General features: G+C 40.1%; 1 protein-coding gene across 5 annotated transcripts in view; it reads left to right on the forward strand.

Annotated features, from left to right (window-relative positions):
* The first annotated feature begins 729 nt into the window (after positions 1-729).
* TSC22D2 (TSC22 domain family member 2) overlaps positions 730-19,365 on the forward strand; it is a 51,876-nt gene continuing 33,240 nt past the window's right edge. Inside the window, exons 1-2 of one of the 5 annotated variants that reach the window (XR_001713727.4) lie at positions 1,414-3,803; positions 15,537-15,608. Coding sequence is in view for 3 of the 5 variants with exons in the window: in XM_016942154.4 (XP_016797643.1) it covers positions 1,846-3,803; positions 15,537-15,608 (2,030 nt within the window). In the remaining 2 variants the exon portion in view is untranslated. Of the gene's footprint in view, positions 3,804-15,536; positions 15,609-19,365 lie in introns of all 5 variants that reach the window. The other 4 variants (XM_016942154.4, XR_001713728.4, XM_016942155.4 and 1 more) reach the window with 4 other exon arrangements.

The raw sequence follows: 19,365 nt of genomic DNA on the forward strand, positions 1-19,365 counted from the left end.
ATTTCGTGCCGAAAGTAAAACAGTCTCAAGAGTTTAAATGAATCCTGGAATCACAGCAAATTCAGGAAATTTAGGAATATGTTGGTAACCCTTAAGCTTTTTAAAAACCGACTACACCCTGGGCAAGTAACCACCCCCTGATGCCGTTGTTGGAGACAGAATTTCTGGCAGGAAGATAATTTTCTGACTCAATCTGGCTTGTCGTTCTTGTTTAATCATCCCCATTTCTCTGAACATTTTACTCCTCTGACTACAATGGTCAACATTTATTTTCAGAAGTTTTAAAGTGATTTAGTTCTTCCAGCCGCACCTCTTTTTATCCCATCTAAGTCTTCCCCAGCCCCCATTCCTATCGCCCTCGTTTCACTAAGATTTTGCTAAACATTAGACACAAGCACATGACCTCCAGTCTTCCACTGTCTCGGAACAAACCGACATAAAAACATCTGATTAGTTCCATTGTAAGCTTCCCTAGGCTTAGAATTTAAAATGGTCTTTAGCTCGTCAATGCTTAAAGAACCTACAACACAAAATTTAAATTTAAAAAATTTTAAATAAAGAAACCGCTCCCTTTTTTAACCTTTAGCCCCGCCCATTGCCCCCCACCCCAGGTTCCACGCGAAACTGCAGGAAACCGGAGGGGGCGGAGCGGTGACGTCACGACGCCGGTGCGTCACGGAACGGCGGCGGCTGCGGCGCTGGCGGTGGTTGCGGCAGCGGCGGCATTTTAGTCGGCAGCGGCGGCGGCAGCGGGGCTGCTGCTCCTCCCAGCATCCCTGGCGCGGCCATTTCAGCCCCATCTTGGCCCAGCGGAGGGAGCTGCAGCCGCCTCTTCAGCAGTTTGAATTTCAGTTTCTTCGGGGTTTAGGAATTGGGCGCACCGAGGAGGAGCTGAAGAAGCCACCACCGCTACCTCACACAGCCGGGGCGCCTCCGGTCCCGTGCCAGCGGTCTGCCGCCGCCGCCCCTCTCTGAGAGAAGCCGCGAGGGGAGGCCGAGACCGCCGTCGCCGCCCGCCCGCAGGGGTGGTTCCCCCTGTAAGGGGAGGACCGAGCCGGCTTTCCCCTCCCCCAGAGCGGGTTTCCGCCTGAGGCAGTCGACATGTCCCTGGGGCTGAGCTCCGGCTAGAGCCGGGGAGGGAGGGCCGCCTGCCCGCGCCACAGCCCCACCGCCCGCCCGCGGCCCTTCAGCCAGCTCCGGCCCGCGGCTCCCGGCTGAATTAGGCATCTCCGACTCCGGACTCGCCGCTCCTTCCCTCAGTCAGAGAGCCCAGCGCTGACGCCGGCACCGGCCTGAGGAGCCCGAGCGGGGCAGCACCGCCCCTCACGCCGCCGCCGCCGCCGCCACCGCCACCGCCTCCTCCTCCTCCTCCTCCTCCTCCTCCTCCTCCTCCTCCTCCTCCTCCTCCTCCTCCTCCTCTTCGCCCTCCCACTCCCACCCCCAGCCAAGGCCTGCTGACCGCGCCGAGCGCCGAGCTGGACTGACCACGGCTGCCCGGAGACGAGAGAGGAAGCAGCCGACCCGCCCCTGGGTTCGCGCTCTCGCCGCCTCTGAGGGAATTGAATTGAGGCGCCGCGGCTGCGAGAGCTAAAAAGGAAGGAGGAGCCGCCGCGGGACTGAGACGGGGGCAGAGCCGAAGAGACCGACACGGAGAAGGAAACGAGGAGGAGGATGTCTCACCGGGCGGCCAGCGCCTGGATCAGCCCGTGACTCTTAACAGCGACGGGCCTCAGACCCCAGCGCAGACTCGGACTTTGTCTTTGGGGGCCCGTGCACTGCCCTCCCCGGTTTCCGACAGGACCCAGAGGAGCCGGCGTGCCTCTCTGCCCTCCAGCCTTCTTCACCATGTCCAAGATGCCGGCCAAGAAGAAGAGCTGCTTCCAGATCACCAGTGTCACCACGGCCCAGGTGGCCACTAGCATCACCGAGGACACCGAGAGCTTGGACGACCCGGACGAGTCACGCACAGAGGACGTCTCCTCCGAGATTTTCGACGTCTCTCGGGCCACGGATTATGGCCCTGAGGAGGTCTGCGAGCGCAGCTCTTCGGAAGAGACGCTTAACAATGTTGGGGATGCGGAGACTCCCGGGACCGTCTCCCCAAACCTCCTCCTAGATGGGCAGCTGGCAGCGGCGGCTGCTGCTCCCGCCAACGGAGGAGGAGTCGTTTCGGCCCGGAGCGTGTCTGGGGCGCTCGCCAGTACCCTGGCGGCGGCCGCCACTTCGGCCCCCGCCACCGGAGCACCCGGCGGCCCCCAGCTGGCGGGCTCATCCGCCGGGCCAGTGACTGCAGCCCCATCTCAGCCTCCCACCACATGTAGTTCCCGTTTTCGCGTGATCAAGCTGGACCACGGGAGCGGAGAGCCCTATAGACGCGGCCGATGGACGTGTATGGAATACTATGAGAGGGATTCAGACAGCAGCGTCCTGACTAGATCCGGGGATTGCATTAGACACAGCAGTACTTTTGACCAGACTGCGGAGCGGGACAGCGGCCTGGGCGCCACCGGAGGGTCGGTGGTGGTAGTAGTGGCCTCCATGCAGGGGGCGCACGGGCCCGAGTCGGGAACTGACAGCTCCTTGACTGCTGTGTCACAGCTACCCCCGTCGGAGAAAATGAGCCAGCCCACTCCGGCCCAGCCGCAGAGTTTTAGCGTTGGGCAGCCACAGCCGCCGCCGCCACCCGTAGGTGGGGCTGTGGCTCAAAGCTCGGCTCCGCTGCCGCCGTTCCCGGGAGCCGCGACCGGGCCGCAGCCAATGATGGCAGCCGCGCAGCCCAGCCAGCCCCAGGGAGCGGGGCCCGGGGGACAGACTCTGCCGCCGACGAATGTAACCCTGGCGCAGCCGGCTATGTCCCTGCCTCCGCAGCCGGGCCCTGCAGTGGGCGCCTCCGCGGCGCAGCAGCCCCAGCAGTTCGCGTATCCTCAGCCTCAGATACCGCCCGGACATTTGCTGCCCGTCCAGCCCTCCGGCCAGAGTGAGTACCTGCAGCAGCACGTGGCCGGCCTGCAGCCGCCAAGCCCCGCGCAGCCCTCGTCCACCGGCGCCGCAGCGAGCCCCGCCACGGCGGCCACCCTTCCCGTGGGCACCGGCCAGAATGCTTCCTCGGTGGGCGCGCAGCTCATGGGCGCGTCTTCCCAGCCCAGCGAAGCCATGGCCCCCCGGACGGGACCAGCGCAAGGCGGGCAGGTCGCGCCTTGTCAGCCGACTGGAGTGCCCCCGGCTACTGTGGGAGGCGTGGTGCAGCCGTGCCTGGGTCCTGCGGGGGCTGGGCAGCCCCAGTCCGTGCCTCCGCCGCAGATGGGTGGCAGTGGTCCGCTGTCAGCCGTACCTGGTGGCCCTCACGCCGTGGTGCCCGGAGTTCCAAACGTGCCTGCAGCCGTGCCCGCTCCAAGCGTGCCTAGTGTGTCTACCACTTCTGTTACTATGCCAAATGTACCCGCGCCTCTGGCCCAGTCGCAACAGCTGAGCAGCCATACGCCAGTCAGCAGGAGCAGCAGCATAATCCAGCATGTTGGGCTGCCCTTAGCGCCAGGCACACACAGCGCACCAACAAGTCTACCACAGTCTGACCTAAGCCAGTTTCAAACTCAGACCCAGCCTTTAGTCGGGCAAGTCGACGATACTAGAAGAAAATCAGAACCCCTACCTCAACCACCACTTTCTCTCATTGCTGAAAATAAGCCTGTTGTGAAGCCGCCTGTTGCAGATTCCCTGGCAAACCCCCTTCAGTTAACACCTATGAACAGTCTGGCCACCTCTGTATTCAGCATAGCTATTCCTGTTGATGGTGATGAAGACAGGTATGGAAATCTCTATTTTAAATATTTGATAGAAATGCTTGGCCAACATTGTAGCTTAGGATGCAACTTTGGGAGATTTGTTGTCAACGGAGGCCCTTAGCATTTTTAAATACAAAATTTAGTGTTTGGTAAAATTGATTTAGATTGCTGATGCTGATGTCAAAGGGTGTAATGAGCGAATTGGTCTTGTCACAGGTGTTTAAAAGCACTAAAATGGGTAGGGATGCAACATTGTTTACTCAAAAAAAGGTGAATTTAAGCTTAATGCTTACCATTTAATGGTGGTAGCTAGTGTGTTATGCTCCCATAGAATTGTCCTTTTCTTACATATCAATCACACTTGAACACGTAAGGCAGAGAGATTTGTCAGTGTGAGTTTTGAGGCTGAGACATAATATTACCTACAAGTTTTCCTTTCTGGAAAACCAGAAGGTCCTCTAGTGAAAAAAAAAATCCATGTAAGGAATCTTCTCCAGTGTATCTGGAAAGGCTGGAGACAGAATGGTGAAATGTCAAATCCGGCTTTGAAGATCATACTTAGTTCAGCCTTTTGATTAAAGGAGGTACAAGGTCACGAGTCTTCCCAGGGACTTCTCTAAGATACTATTTTTTTGTTGTTAAGCAAAAAATGTACTGGAAAGATATTCTTACCTTCCATCAGTCTATTTACTATAGGAAAGGGAGGTTGAGATCGATCCTTTAAGTGTAGTGAAAGCTACAGTTCTTAAAATTAAGAGTAATTTTATAATAAAAGTGTAAATGTTAATAATTGGCTCCCTGTATTTAGGGATGCTTTTTTTAATGGCCTAAATAAGAATTGGTGTATTGCTACACCAGTGCCACAACAGCTGATGTTTGGTTATGGTTTAGTGAGGATTTTTGTGGTTTTGAGGAGATGTCACATGTAAATTTGACATACATATTGCAAAATTTTAAAAGCTGACTTGTTGCAATGTTTTAAAATTATATTTAAAAATTATAGAAAAAGTTTCAGGAATTTCACAGTTAGACATTTCTTTGCTGGGGTTTTTGTTTAGCGAGAGGCTAATTTTAGGTGTTTTTAAAAGATACGAACTAATATTATGGATTTCCAGAATAATTAGTATGTGGAAGAATACAATGACATGTATGTTAAAGCTTTCTCTTCCTATGGTTTCTTCTGAGTTCCTTCACATTTCTTAACCTCCCATTTCTAATTAGCCTTGTATTTTTGTTATATACTTCTGTGGTTTGAAAAACACTCACTGACTGAAATTCATTCATCTTCTCTGCTTTTTGTAATTTAAAGTTCATCTTTTTTTGTAGGTGACTTGCTTATGGGGAGTCTTTCTTCACTTGAGAACGCTTAGAGAATACCACGTGTCCATAAGTGAGCTCAGCTAGCTAGTCATTGAGAAATTTTGTGTGTATGGGACTACTAAGTAAACTGACTCCACAAGCCACTCAGAAAAATCCCTCTACTTTTATAGTTGCTCCCATTGTCACACACAGGGACACACCTGTAACACAGATTGAGTTTATTTTTTCACCTTTGGTAATAATCAACAGGCATCTTCACTTTTCTAGCTGCCACAAGCCAATTTTTTCCTGATAAGTTGGCAGATAACCTTTTGCTTTCCTCTGTTCCTGTATACTGCCCATATCTCTTCAAGAAATGATGACTGGTTTCCTGAGCTACCCCGCTTTCTATACACACACACACCCCTCCACCCGAGAATGCAGATTACATTTTCCCTTCTGTGCACACCTCTCTCAGTTTACAGCATCCATACTTAGATTCCTCAGAACTTTAGTACGATGATAAGGCATGAAGCAGAGACTTCTGTTGATAGATGGAAACTGAAATGTATTCTTTAGGGTATGACATCAAAAATGCATTTATTTTTTCCTCTTACTGTATTAAGAGTCGGTAATCTGAAAACTCTCATTTCCAAATTTGTGAATGGTTGAACTACAGATACTACTGTATCAGTGTTCTTACCAGTTGCCACAGTTAATTCAGTGCAGGGGTTTTGATGTATGTGCAGTCCTATTTTAAACATGACACTTCCCTCCCTTGCCCCAATCATTTAAAATCTACATTGCTTACCAATGTTCATTTCTGATTTTTGTTACAGTCTTTCATTGGTTTTTAACTTGACATGCTAGTTTCCAAGATGTAATCTTACACATTTGACTGTTTTGTCACTGGTCCAACATACCTGGTGAAGGAATAAATCCATTAGGTAGAAATAGTTGGGTTTTTTGTTTTTTGTTTTTTTTTAATAGAAAGCTTTGGTTAAAAAAAAAAAAAAAAGAACAGGGTATTTTAAAATTTTGTGTTTGAAATTAAATAACAGTTTTCCAGGCATATGTTTAAATTACTGAGATGAGTACTTTTGAGGAGACTACTATCTTAACTGAAAATTTTAATTTTAATGTGATTTTGGGTTGCCGCCTTAAAATCTGCATGTTTTCAAATTTGAAATAAAACCAACTGGAGTGAGAGGTCTTGACTAATTGTGATTTAAACTTTGCAAGTAGTTTGACAAATTTCAGATCCTAAGGAAATATTTGTAAATAAGATATATGCTTTTTTTAAAAAAAATTAGGACTTTAGTAAACAGTCTATTTCTTTGAGAAAAGAAAGGAAAATGGGAAATTAACAAAAAGATTGAGGTGGTTTAGGTTGACACATTGAAAACTCTTATCTTGAGATTTTGGTTCCATTACCTAATGCAAAGTTCTATATTGGCTTAATTTTGAGATCATTTATAATTAAAGAACCGGGCCTTATAGTAATACATCTTAATATTATCACACCTTTAAAAGGCTGATGGTTGTATATGCAAAAAGTTCTCAATTAGCATTGCCTATTGACTCTACATTATTAATTACCATAAAGTTTATCTTTCTGGCCATTTTCATTAGAAAGGTTTATGGTCAGTTGTTGAGACTCTTCAAATTGATTTTGTGTAAACTGGTGGATGTGATGGTTGAAAATACAGTTCTTAAATATGTAGCTACTTTTATAGTGAACTTTACAAAACTTGTTTAAACTACGTACACACTTAACAGTCTCCTGTAAATGAGAGGAGGTGCAAAATATTACTGGCCCTTTTGGAAAAGGAACACAGTACAGATCACTTTCCATAGATAGCCAACCAATGTGAACTCTGTAGGCCGCATTCCAGGAACTCTTATGAATGGCTGCAATTGTGAGCTGTCATCTGTGGCCAAAAGACTGTAGAAAACCTGATTCTAAGGATCCTTTGGTGGCAGATATTTCTATGTCTTGTTAATGGTTTTATTTGTGTGGTTTGCTAATGATCACTGATAAAGTATTATACATTGTGAATGTTAAGTGGTGTGTCCTGGTATGTGCCATAAATACACATTTTGTTTGTACATTTATATATATTTTAAACCAAATTCTGCTGCTTTTTTTACTTGAAGTTTAAGTGAGAGGATTAAGTAAATGTATACCAGGAGGCAGAACTGTCTCAGTCTTCGACCTCTGTTGTATGAAAGGCTCACTGAATTGAAGTCTCTAAAGATGGAAATTTCTTACTTGAATCTCTGTTTCTTGGAAGCTGACATTTATCTGTTAAATTGTGAAGGTAATTTTGCTCTTGTAGGTTTACAGTTGATGTCTGAATCACATACTAGATACTATCCTATGCCTATCTACACGTTTAAGAGTGTTCTTACTGAGGAGTTAGTAGTAAAAATGTAAATTCGTATATATGTGACATTGTTTAGCATAAAAACTGATACTGATGTATTCATCAGGGATTACTGATGGATACCACATGGATTACTAAAACATACTTTATTCATAAACGTGGCTTGAAATAAAAGAAATGACAGATTTCCAAAAAGGCTTACGATTTTCCAAACTACCCGAAATTCCTAAACCATGAGCTATATCTGTAGGAGTGTGGCCTTTTATATTCACAGTGACACATACTGTATAAAATTTTATGTGCACTAAATCATATAGGCCAAACATTGGTAAATTTTTTTAGAAAACATGATGGCTTATATGTGTGTGAATAATACAGATTTCCAGCTGACTATTTTAGTAACACTTGTTTTTTCTTTTTAGGAGATCACAACCCCTGAACTAAATCACCTTTATGAGAAGTCATTTTATATAGGACTGGTGGTAGGGGTATATATGTCCTCTACTTCCTGAGAATAAATATAATGCCAATTCATTTTTAAGAATCCTGGGCCAGGAGCGGTAGCTCATGCCTTGTAATCCTGGCACTTTGAGAGACCAAGGTCAGAGGATTGCTTGATGCCAGGAGTTGGAGACCAGCCTGGACAACATAGCGAGGCTTTGTCTCTACAAAACATTTAAAAATTAGCCAGGTCTGGAGGCCAACACCTATAGTCTTAGCTACTTGGGGAGGCTGTAGGAGGAGGATCGCTTGAGCCCAGGAGCTGGAGGCTACAGTGAGCTATATTATAATATTGCACTGAAGCCTGGGCCACACAGCAAGACCCTGTCTGTAAAAAGAAAAAAAATAATTCTGATAGCACTAATTTGGAAATAGTGAAATATGGTACTGGATGTATGAATCTGGTACTTCCCAATTAGGAATGGGAGTCTGTCTTTCTCTGCACCAGAAAAGATCAGAAGCAGTTATGAACAAATAGCAGCCCCACCAATCAAGTAGTAGAGAAACCCAAATAAATCTGTTTCCTAATAAAGGAATGGTAGTTAGGAAAGTATAAAAGGAATCTGACCTTCCTTTCCTAAAATGGCAGGAGTTGGGGAAGGGGAAGTGTAGAATGATAGCAGATAATCAAAATGGAAGAAAGTACAGTGGAGTGGCATGAAATATAGTCTCAAAAGAGATAGGAACACTTGTGAATACTGAGGAACGGTGTTCTAATTCTTTCTTTGAAGAATTGTTTTAGTCCAGTGTGTATTTCCTTTTCTGAAGATTCTGTTTATTTCTTAATTGCATTACTCTTTAAATACTTAAAGTATGAGGAAGGAGAGGCCTTACAAAAGCAGGTCTGTCTGGTTAAACATAGCCTGAATGATATTCCGTAAGTAATTCCTTAATTGGAAAAGCAGATTTTTAGTAAGAAATATTAATCATATTTAATTAAGGGGTATGTGTAGCAAAACTCCTAAATTAGAATAAATTATTTAAGTGTATGGTTTTTCTTTATACTAAACCAGTGGGCTTGTGATTTGAGGCTACTATTTTCGATGGTATTGTATTGAGTCCACAGAGAATATGTATACCTGAATCATTGGTATAATGTCTTTTCCACAGCAATTCTTGAACATATCAAATTACTCGATATTTGTTACATTCTTAATCTGGCATTGCTTAGGGCAAAAACTGGGTGTCCCTCATAAAAAGGTAGGAACAGTAGCCAGTTTGCACCATTCCTATACATTATTCCATGACTTTAGGAAGTATACTTTGAGGTATGCTCTTCAAATTTGGTTTAGTAATATTAAAGGTATATTGATGGATTGTTTCCTGTATGAAAGTATTGCATAATTTCTGCTCTTAAATCAGGTGAATTAAATTTCATCTAGATTGCTTATCTCAAATTTAAAGCCTCAAATCAGACTTAAATAATTAGTATTTAGTATTTAGTTTGATTCCTTTGTACCCAAGCTAATTTTTGTTTAAAAAGAAAAAGTGCTTCCATCCTTTTAAGTAGTACATTTATTTGTGATGTTAGTGAAAGTTCTGCAGGTAACTGAGTTAATTTTATTAGTGTTTGCCTGGGACATATACCTATTATTAGGGTAGGCAGGACAAATAAGTAAAGTCTAAATGTTAAATTACTTAAAGCTTCTTTTCCCATAAGCCTTTCCTAAAATTTGTCTAAAGAATATTGCTTTGTAGAAGATGGAGTTTGTGATTAATGTGTCAATTATTGTAAATAATGATGGCATAGTTTTAAATGTTAGTTTTAGGCTGTTCATCTTATTACACAAGTATATAATTTAATCTGAATAAAGGATTCCCAAAGGTAAGTGTAAAGCCGCTAGTTTCTAAAGTAGAGTTAGTATTTAGTTTTTATCAAGTGGTTTTATATGTTAAAGCAAAACAAATCTTTGCTTGGTATACCGTCTACCTAGTCTTTGAAGACAAAACAAAGGAAGGAGGAGCTGTTTTGATCAAATAAAACCAGTAGCGTGTTTAATTATGTGTTAACATATGTGAATGACCATTACAGAGACAGTAGAGTCAGACATACCCGGGCTAAAATCTAACTGCTACATCTGACTTTGAGCTAGTTGGTATAGATGCCTTGTTTCCTCTTATGAAAAATGGGGATTGTACCTACCTGGGAGAGTTTTAAGGAATTAAATGATGTGTGCAAGTAATTTGAACAGTCTGTAACATAATATATGTGGCAAACGTATATCACAGTAATGTTAATATTTCAGTGTCCAAACTGCTCTCCCAGATCACCCCTTTACATGTTATAGATCATACCAAGAATCTTCCATTTTAATATGAAAGCGTAATTGTATGGTATCGATGTAGTCAGAAAAAAGGAGATGATGTTTTAGTCTAGAGGAGTCATGATGTTGTAAGAAGTATAGGGAATTGTGTTCCAGTCCTGGCTCTTCTATCATTTAGCTGGTTTCTTTGGTCAAGTCATTTCACTTGTCTGTTTTTCTTTTTTGAGACTTTGTCAAATTTTAAGATTCCTTCTAGCCTTATGTATATGAGACCATACATTCAAGTGTGCTTCATGAGAGAACTGCAAACTTAAACTTTCTTCTTTTTACCCCTTTCCTGCCACTTGACTATTGTGTGGCAATAAATGAAGTTTGTAAATACTCATTAAGTAGGTTGATTGCCCAAGAAAACATTTAAAACAGCTTATCAGTCATTCAGCTTTCATGATGCTCTGTGAGTAGTGAGCACTGGAATACAAATATGAGACTATGCTGCCCTCCTAGATCTCAGGCATTTTCATCATCATGAAAATGATGATCAGATGTATACTTTGACATACATTGTAGGTGGTGATGGAGTAATATAAGGTGCTAATGGGAACAATTTGAGACATCAGATCAGATTGGGATTGGGAGGGTAGTAGACTGTCTATTTAAAAATTATTCTCTGCATAGGTATTTATATAGTTCAAAACTCAAAATATATAAAAGAGTAAAATCGAAAGCCTCTCTGCTACCTCTGTCCTCCAGCCACCCTGTTTGTCCTTAGAAGTAACCCATTATTACTTGTACATTCTTTTGAGGCTAACTCTTGAACTAAATCTTAAAATGGTCATTCAGATTAGGTCACTAAGAAGAGAAGGGGATAGTTTTCCAAGCAGAGGTAAAAGGCAGTTTGTATAATGATGTGAAAGAGTGAGAATCTATCATTTGGAAAATGGTATTGTTAATTTGACAAGAACCAGAGTGAAGGACTTTAAATGTCATGGTAAGAAATTTAGATTTTTATAGTAAGTTGCTGTTAAAGGTATTTCTGGAAGCTTTTATTGTTAAAATAATATATATCTTGAAACGATTTCAGTATCCTTTTAGTGATTATTGCATTTTAAATTATAATCTTATGATAAAGCTGTGTTAAGGGAATACCTTCGGAGCGCTGAGTCCCAAAAATCAGAATTCTTACCTAATGAAATGTGCTAAATATTTTGGTACCCCTGGCTCTAAGTTTAAGTATTCTGTTTCCCTCAATATTACCTTGATAATGTCAGAACATTTGGTACATGTTGAGATACTCTACCAAAATTTGATTTATAGGTAGCATAATTTGGAAACTAACCTTATATTAAACACAAAGCAAGCTTACTTGTGTCAGGTCCTATGTATATAGACTTTCATTTGATCTTTCCAACAATTTGTAAGAAAGTGGTTTCTTCCCTTCCCCCTTTCTTATGGATTAAGGAAACTGAGACTCTTAAAATTTGAGTCACCTAGGTATTGGGTGACAAAGCATAGACTCATATTCAGACCTTTAACCTAAAGCCAGTGCTTTTGAATATTCCCAGAGTTAGAAGTTTGTTTTATTACTTGGCACACAATAAGTTAGGAAGAAGGAAGAACTACCATAGCCTCTGATTTGTTGTGTTGTAACCCTTTACCTAAAGGATTTTTTTAATCATTTAAATTCCCCAGATAATAATACTGGAGATGGTGTTTGTTGATATTCTTCATATTGTATGTCCCTGGTTTCTATTTAGAGATCTCTGAAGTCGAATTTTGGCATAGATTAAGAGAAAGAGGTGTTTGTTGAGTGCTCAAGTACCTTATGCTTTAAGCTTTGACAATTTTTGTAGCTTAGTTTTGAGGTATGGAATGTTTGTTTTTTTCTCCCTGTTGTACTTAGTTACCCTACAAAGATAGTGTCTTGCAAAAACAGGTAGACATGCCACATGCTTTGAGTCATTTTCTGATGTAGTATTTTCACATACTTGGAAATTAATGTGATGGACTATTGAGTATATAAAGTCAGAGAGAAAAGAATGTATTTTGTTCAGTGATGTTAAAGAATGTTTACAAATAGGAAAACAGCATTTTTGTTTAGGTGGCTGAAGTACAGTGTAAACCACATCTCAGTCTTCCTAGAATTGCTTCGTTGGCTCTATATTTAGAATGGTAGTTTATATTAATATCAAATAAATTGTTAAAAAGCTGGTTTCAAATTTTATTTCTTGAGTGGAAGAGAATTTGTGACCACAGCTGCATAAAAAGTCAGTATTTCCTTCTAATAAAATTTTTAATTTCAGTTGCCTCTTCATGCTTTCAGGTTTCATGGACTGTAACCTTGAAATGATCCCATTAACAGCCTTTTCCTTGGGCTCTTAATCTCCTCAATTTTATGCCATTCCAAAATAGAAGTCTCTCTGATGATCAAGCCCTTCAATCTTTACAAATGGCTCTTTTCCCTTCTACTTCCTTGATCAGTGATTTCACAGACTTGACTCCTTTAATCTGTTAGTCAGTGTTTGGAGACTAATTATTGTTGCTGTTTGCTACAAACCCCTCAGTTTATGGATAACATCCCAGTTATAGTATCCCAGAAACAAAATTTCATAGCTTATAAGACTATCTAAATTTTTACCCTTAAAATCTAGACTGTTTAAAGTTTTATGTAGTACATAGATTGTGTAACTGTGTACTATAGAAAACCATGTACTGTGGCTTCTTCACTTTGAATGTATGTAGAAAGAGTGATTGTTAATTGTTAGCTTTTGCAAATCAAGTGTATTCTAATATGTGCTGAAAACTTTAGGTCCATTTATACAGTATTTTATTTCACAGGTTCTTTCCACATCCCAGTATTTACTACTAACTACAAATATGTTCATTTTTCACTTTTACATTTGACTTAAGAGATATTGCACTATTCTGTAAAACTGCTGGAATTTTATAACAAGTCATATGACTTCATTTGGAACCAATTTACCTGGAATATGAATTTGATTCAAATTAAATATTTGTATTTCCAAAGTCAGAGGATCTAAAGGTCTTTTAAAGATGCCAGGTGTGGTGGCTCATGCCTGTAATCCCAGCACTTTGGGAGGCCGAGGCGGGCAGATCACCTGAGGTCAGGAGTTTGAGACCAGCCTGGCCAACGTGGTGAAACCCCATCTCTACTAAAAATACCAAAAATTAGCTGCGCGTGGTGGTGGGAGCCTGTAATCCCCGCTACTCGGGAGGCTGAGGCGGGAGGATCATTTGAACCCAGGAGGCAGAGGTTGCAGTGAGCCGCGATTGTGCCATTGCACTCCAGCCTGAGCGACAAGAGTGAAACTCTGTCTCCAAAAAATAAATAAATAATAAAGTTCTTTTAAAGAATATCATCCTTATAAATATATTGTCAGTACTCTTTAATGAATTTTGAATTGTAGACTTGCAGAATAACTTCCAAGATACTCTTTCTTATTCTTTTGTATATACTACCTTCCTCTTTGAGTCACTCCATTTAAACTGGAGGTCTCCAAACAGACCTTTGAGGATAGCAAACTAGTTCCCATATGTTCCTGGGCAAGCCTGTTTTTTTATAAAACAAAAAGAAACAACAACCAAAAAAAAAACCAGATTGAATGTTCAATTGGTTCAGTTAGTTTTCATTTGATTTGGCAGACTGACTTCTAAGTACAGCGAAAAAAGTGGCCTGACAAATACATCTTAAGAGGATGTAAGCCGTTAAATAAACAGTAGGTAGAAGCCTCTTAAGCTTTTCTTGTTATTAGCAGGTCTAATCAGTGCCTTTGATTGCCTTAGACCTAGTTAGGAGAAAAGCGGAGAAAGGGTTAAAAGAATAGAAAGGAGTTGAAGTAGGGCAAGCAATGAGAAATACACGTATTAGTCTCCTAATTAATCAAACAGTTACTTTGGTGATTCTCTGGCATCTTGGAAGTCATTTTTTTTTATTGTACTAATAATTCTGCACAGACTTTAAGGCTCTTAATAGGACCCCAGAATTGCCATGTTGTATCTAAACCTCATTTTGTAGATTAAAATAATGCTATTGATGATTCACTGTATGCCAGGAACTTTACATTTAGTCTCAGTTCTTTAGCCTGCAAAGCTAGGTAGTAATGTAACCAGTTAACAGATAAAGAGACAGACTTAAAGAGGTCAAACTTTAACACTGCTATGTGTTTAGTGTAGTGGTTTAAGAGCATAAACTCTGGAACTAGATTGCCACCTACTAGCTCAGTGATGTAAGGCAAGTTACTTCTATCTGACCCAGTTTTCTCCTCTATGAGATGGGAGTAATAATGGTGCCTACCTCTTAGGGCTGTTGTCAGAATTTAGTTAATGAGTGTAAAGCACTTAGAATAGTGTGTGGTACCTAATAAACACATTCTTAACTGCTGCTGTTCTGCTACAGCATGGGCTAAGAATTTTAAAAGTTATGTGGCAAAGTTTTTTTGGCTTCCAGATGTACAGTTTGAAGGTGGGGGAGACTATGGAAGTTGCTGAGGAGGAGGGAACAGGTTTGTCAAAAGTTTAAATCCCCGTGGAACCAGTCCCTAGATTTGAAGTGAATCATACTTACTGGGAGATAGTCCAGAAGAGCCCATCAGTTAAGAGTCTATGGTGAAAGCCCTAGGGAATGGTAGAAATGAAAGATAATTATGATAAATAGGCTTTTACCCCTAAAGTAACACTGTACCAATGCTAGAATCAGAAAGCTGCCAAACAATTGCAGCGCCATTTTTTGCCCTAGACGAGGAAAAAACACATATAAATAAATGGATTTTGAAGGTGGAAATGTGTCAAGTCCAACCCAGGAAAGAATTCTTCATTGTTAATCAAACCTTTGCTACTTTTAACAGAGCCTAAGAAAAGTTTTTACATTGTGAAGATATAGCTTAACTTACTTTATATGAATACCTAAGAACAGCCTTGTTAAACTGCTAAACAAGATAGATATTTATAAAGGCATTTGATACAGAAGAGTGTTGATTAGGCTATGAATTTGTCACATTTATATGCACGCACACAAAATTGGATGCTACTTAGTGTTTAGTTTCATCTGCATTACCTCTTTATTTTATAACTGTGATCCTGAATTATTGTTGAAGTCTGCTGGATTTTGTCCAGTTTTTAATTTCTTCTAAAGTGTTGTTTTAAGCAAACTTATGTGGTTTTTAAATCTTTTTATTATTAAAAGTTACACTGTATTAGAAATCTAAAATCTTCCATCTTCTTTTGAAAAGTAGTGATTATACTGTACGTTCTCAACCTCATTTCCATTTGATTCTCGGATCTCACAGGAATCCTTCAACTGCTTTCTACCAAGCGTTCCATTTGAACACGTTAAAGGAATCAAAGAGCCTCTGGGATAGGTATGAATACTTACATATGGAATGCATACATGCAAAACTGTATGCATGAATTGCTTTGCACTGTACTGGTTTCTCATTAAAACTGATCTTTGTTATTTTAGGGGGGAAATCACATGGTATCTAGCATGGGACAAAGCAGCAAAATAAACCAAAAGGACAATCTCTATTTTATATAGAAAGTAAACATACTTTTCTGCATCCTGTGTACTTTAAGTATATCTATATTTTTGAAGGGTTCATACTGTGTTGAATTTTTCTTATGAAATAGTCACTTCCCCAGTGTATTTTAATGCAAATGCATATTCTATAAAATAAACTATATTTTAATTTTTGTGCTATTTTATGTTTTTTTTCTGTAAAAGCCATAGTGATTCAAAGCAAAATGTTATTTCAAATTATGAAATTGGAGGAGGAACAAGACCAAGGTATCAAAGTAATCATTGTTTAATTTTTGGCAAGAAACTTTAACTTCAAGTTTGTTTGCTAGAATTCACTAGGTCTGCATTACTGATTTGTAAGCCCCTAAAACAGTTTGCTTTCTTACAGAAATGTTGTATAGATTTTACTGTTAACTTTTAAAAATACAGAATGAAGTCTTGGAGTTCTTTTATGGCAAAAGATACTTTGGTTTATCTTTCTGCTTAACACACATTTTAAGTAGTGTATGCTCTGTTCAATCGTTTTGCTGAATATTTATTAGCATTCCATCACTTTGTGTTTAATTAATAGAAGTTGAGTTCAAACAATGTTTTTAAAATTCACAGAAAGCTCGTTAGATTCTTTTAACTCTGCCTGGCAACGCATTTGTGTCTTCTGGCATAGTTTTGGATAACACTCATGAACTCAACTCCATCTCTTTCATTAGAAAAGAGTATTGCTAAGTGCATGTACATGTCATATTAAGACATGATACACATTGCCTAGAAATGCTAAAACAGTCTTAATTCTTCGGCTTGATTTGCTTGTGTGTGTCACTCTAGGGAAATTTTCTAACAGTATCTTTTTGATGGTGTGTTCCAGAAATCTTTTGAAATAGTTACTTTTAGAACAGGAAGTTTTAAAATTTGTAGTACCATGTTTATAAAATAAATTTTTAAATAGTTTTCTAGCCATTTAAATTAATACATAAATGTAAATTGTGAGATGAGATAAACATGAAGGTTTAATCTTTCAAATAGTTTTCCAAATGTAGCCAGAATGTGAGTACTTTGGGGTATGCTTTATAGTTTCCCTTAGAAAAAGGAAAAATAGCACTCTGTTTAGAAATGTAATAAGAGTAGCTTTCAAAAGTATGATGATTTATTTCAAATAGCTAACTTTGAGCTGTCATGATGTTGATGTGAATGATATATATTATTTTTATCAGTGTAGGAAGGTTTGAGCTATATTTTTGATAATTTGAATATGATATTGAAAGGTTTATTTTGTTTCATAATAAAACCACCATAGAAGTTGCCTGTACATCATTTGTTGTTACAGCTAAATACTCCTTATATGTTTTCTTTTTTTAGATACCTGAAACTTTTAAGGTATCAGAAATGAGGCAAGTTGCGTATCTATGGTTTCTCATGGGTTGAAAATATTTATTTTCTCTCCTCCTTGGAGCCTGTTGTTCAGAGCCAAAGAAGTTAGTGGATATTTGTCTGTAGTGTGTTAATGCCAAAATATAATAAAATCAAAATATAATCAGATCAGCCATTCTTCACTGTAAGTTGGCCTCGTTGGTACTAAGGTGACAAGGCCAACCCAATGGAAACTGACTAGTGGCTTTCTTTTAACTTTTCAACTAGCTTATTAAATTTTCCACTGAGAGGAGCAATCATGGCTAACTTTATTAGTTTTAATAGTCTACACTTTCAGTTGGCAACTATCTACAGAATTACTGATAGGTATATCAGCTAATAAAGTATCATGAGACCGTTTATTCCAAACGGGTTGAAGATTTGTGTGTGTTAAGCTTTAAAAAATATTAAATATAACTTCTGACCTTGATTGTTCTGGACATCACCAAATCACATTGTTCATTTTTACTATTATAAATTTAGGATTTTTTTTTTATTTTACTACTAATTTGGCAAATAGGTATTTGGCAGGGGTGATTCTCCTATTAAAGAGAGACATAGACTGGGTGCAGTGGCTCACGCCTGTAATCCCAGCACTTTGGGAGGCTGAGGCAAGTGGATCACCTGAGGTCAGAAGTTCGAGACCAGCCTGGTCAACATGGTGAAACCCCATCTCTATTAAAAATACAAAAATTAGCTGGGTATGGTGGCACATGCCAGCTTACTCAGGAGGCCAAGGCAGGAGAATTGCTTAAACCTGGGAAGCGGAGGTTGCAGTGAGCTGAGATTGCGCTATTGCACTCCAACCTGGGTGACAAGAGCGAAACTCCATCTCAAAAAGAAAAAGATGTTTGGAAGTTTAAGGGACTGCAAGTCCCTAATGTTATCTTCTACATTATCTATCTATTTTGAGGCATAAATTTGTCTCGCTATTACTAGATAACAAATTTTAGGCTCCTATTTATGAAATGTTGGAAATCATTTTCAGTAGGGGCAGCTTTTAAGTGCCCATTTTCAGTAGACCTACCCTAAATAGCTGAATATCCCTAGTTTGATTTTGTCTAACTAGAAAGACAAGAATCTCCTTTTTTCCTCAGGAATCTTTCAGTTTAGCAGAATATCTTTTAATCAAAATGTAAGTAACTAATATACCTTTCTCATATTGACTTAAAGTTCTCTAATGGCCCCTTTGTTTCCTTCCATATTTAAATTAGAATTGGCAAATTAATAGACTTTTCACCAAGCAGCCTGCCTCTGCCTATATTTAGATATTTCTCCTTCCATTTATATCCAGTGCTTTACTCAGTTATTGTACTAAAATTGAAGCTACCCTCAAGCCTTCCTTTCCCTTTTTGTGTAGGTGCCATCATGGTTTCTGTCTTCTCTGTTTGCCATTTGCAGAGCCCTCAGGGAATCAATCAGCTGAACCATCTTCAAATGTAGGGACAGTAGATACTGATAACGCAAAAATAATCCAACCCTTTCTTCAGTAGCCCAAACTGTTTTGAGTTGACTCTTTATTAAAATAAATACTATAACTTCCATAGTTAGCTTTCTGGGAGATTATCTTACTATGGAGGAGTTAATTTTTCCTGAGATCCTAGCCTACTGGCATTTGAGAATAGTAACTTTAAAATTTGACTTCCTATTTTCTAAAGAACAGTTTTCCAAAGTTAATACTTGGCATTGCTTTGTTAAATTGGCAGAATTAGTTTAGAAACCTATCCTGATGATCACTGGGGAGCGTCAAGCAGGTTCTCATTGGGAGTCCTTTGTTTACAAAAGCTCAGCATAAGGGTTTATAGCAAACAATTTTACCCTCTTCTAAATACCAGGTCACTAAAGTAAAGGAGTACTAAGGGGAAGAAACTTCAGCTAGACTAAAGGAAGAAATCAGGTAGCTTGTAAGGCTTTAACCTCATCGATAAGCACTTGCAGGGCTTTTGTCTTCATTAAGAAATGCATAAATGTAGTTAAAACAAGTGAGAGAACAGTTGCTAGGTGTACATCCCCTTGAGTCTGCTTGTCTGTCCTTATGATAGCACCAGTATTTAGAGAGAAGTTAACAAGGAAAGTAGTAGACATGGGTTATTAACTTAAAATGAAAGTCTAGTAAGTTTATCCTAAGTTTTTTTACTAGATAATTGATGATCTCTCAAATTGTTTTCTACAGTGATTATTCACTTATTACCTCT

Source organism: Pan troglodytes, chromosome 2 (assembly GCF_028858775.2).
Source record: "Pan troglodytes isolate AG18354 chromosome 2, NHGRI_mPanTro3-v2.0_pri, whole genome shotgun sequence".
NCBI classification, from domain to species: domain Eukaryota; kingdom Metazoa; phylum Chordata; class Mammalia; order Primates; family Hominidae; genus Pan; species Pan troglodytes.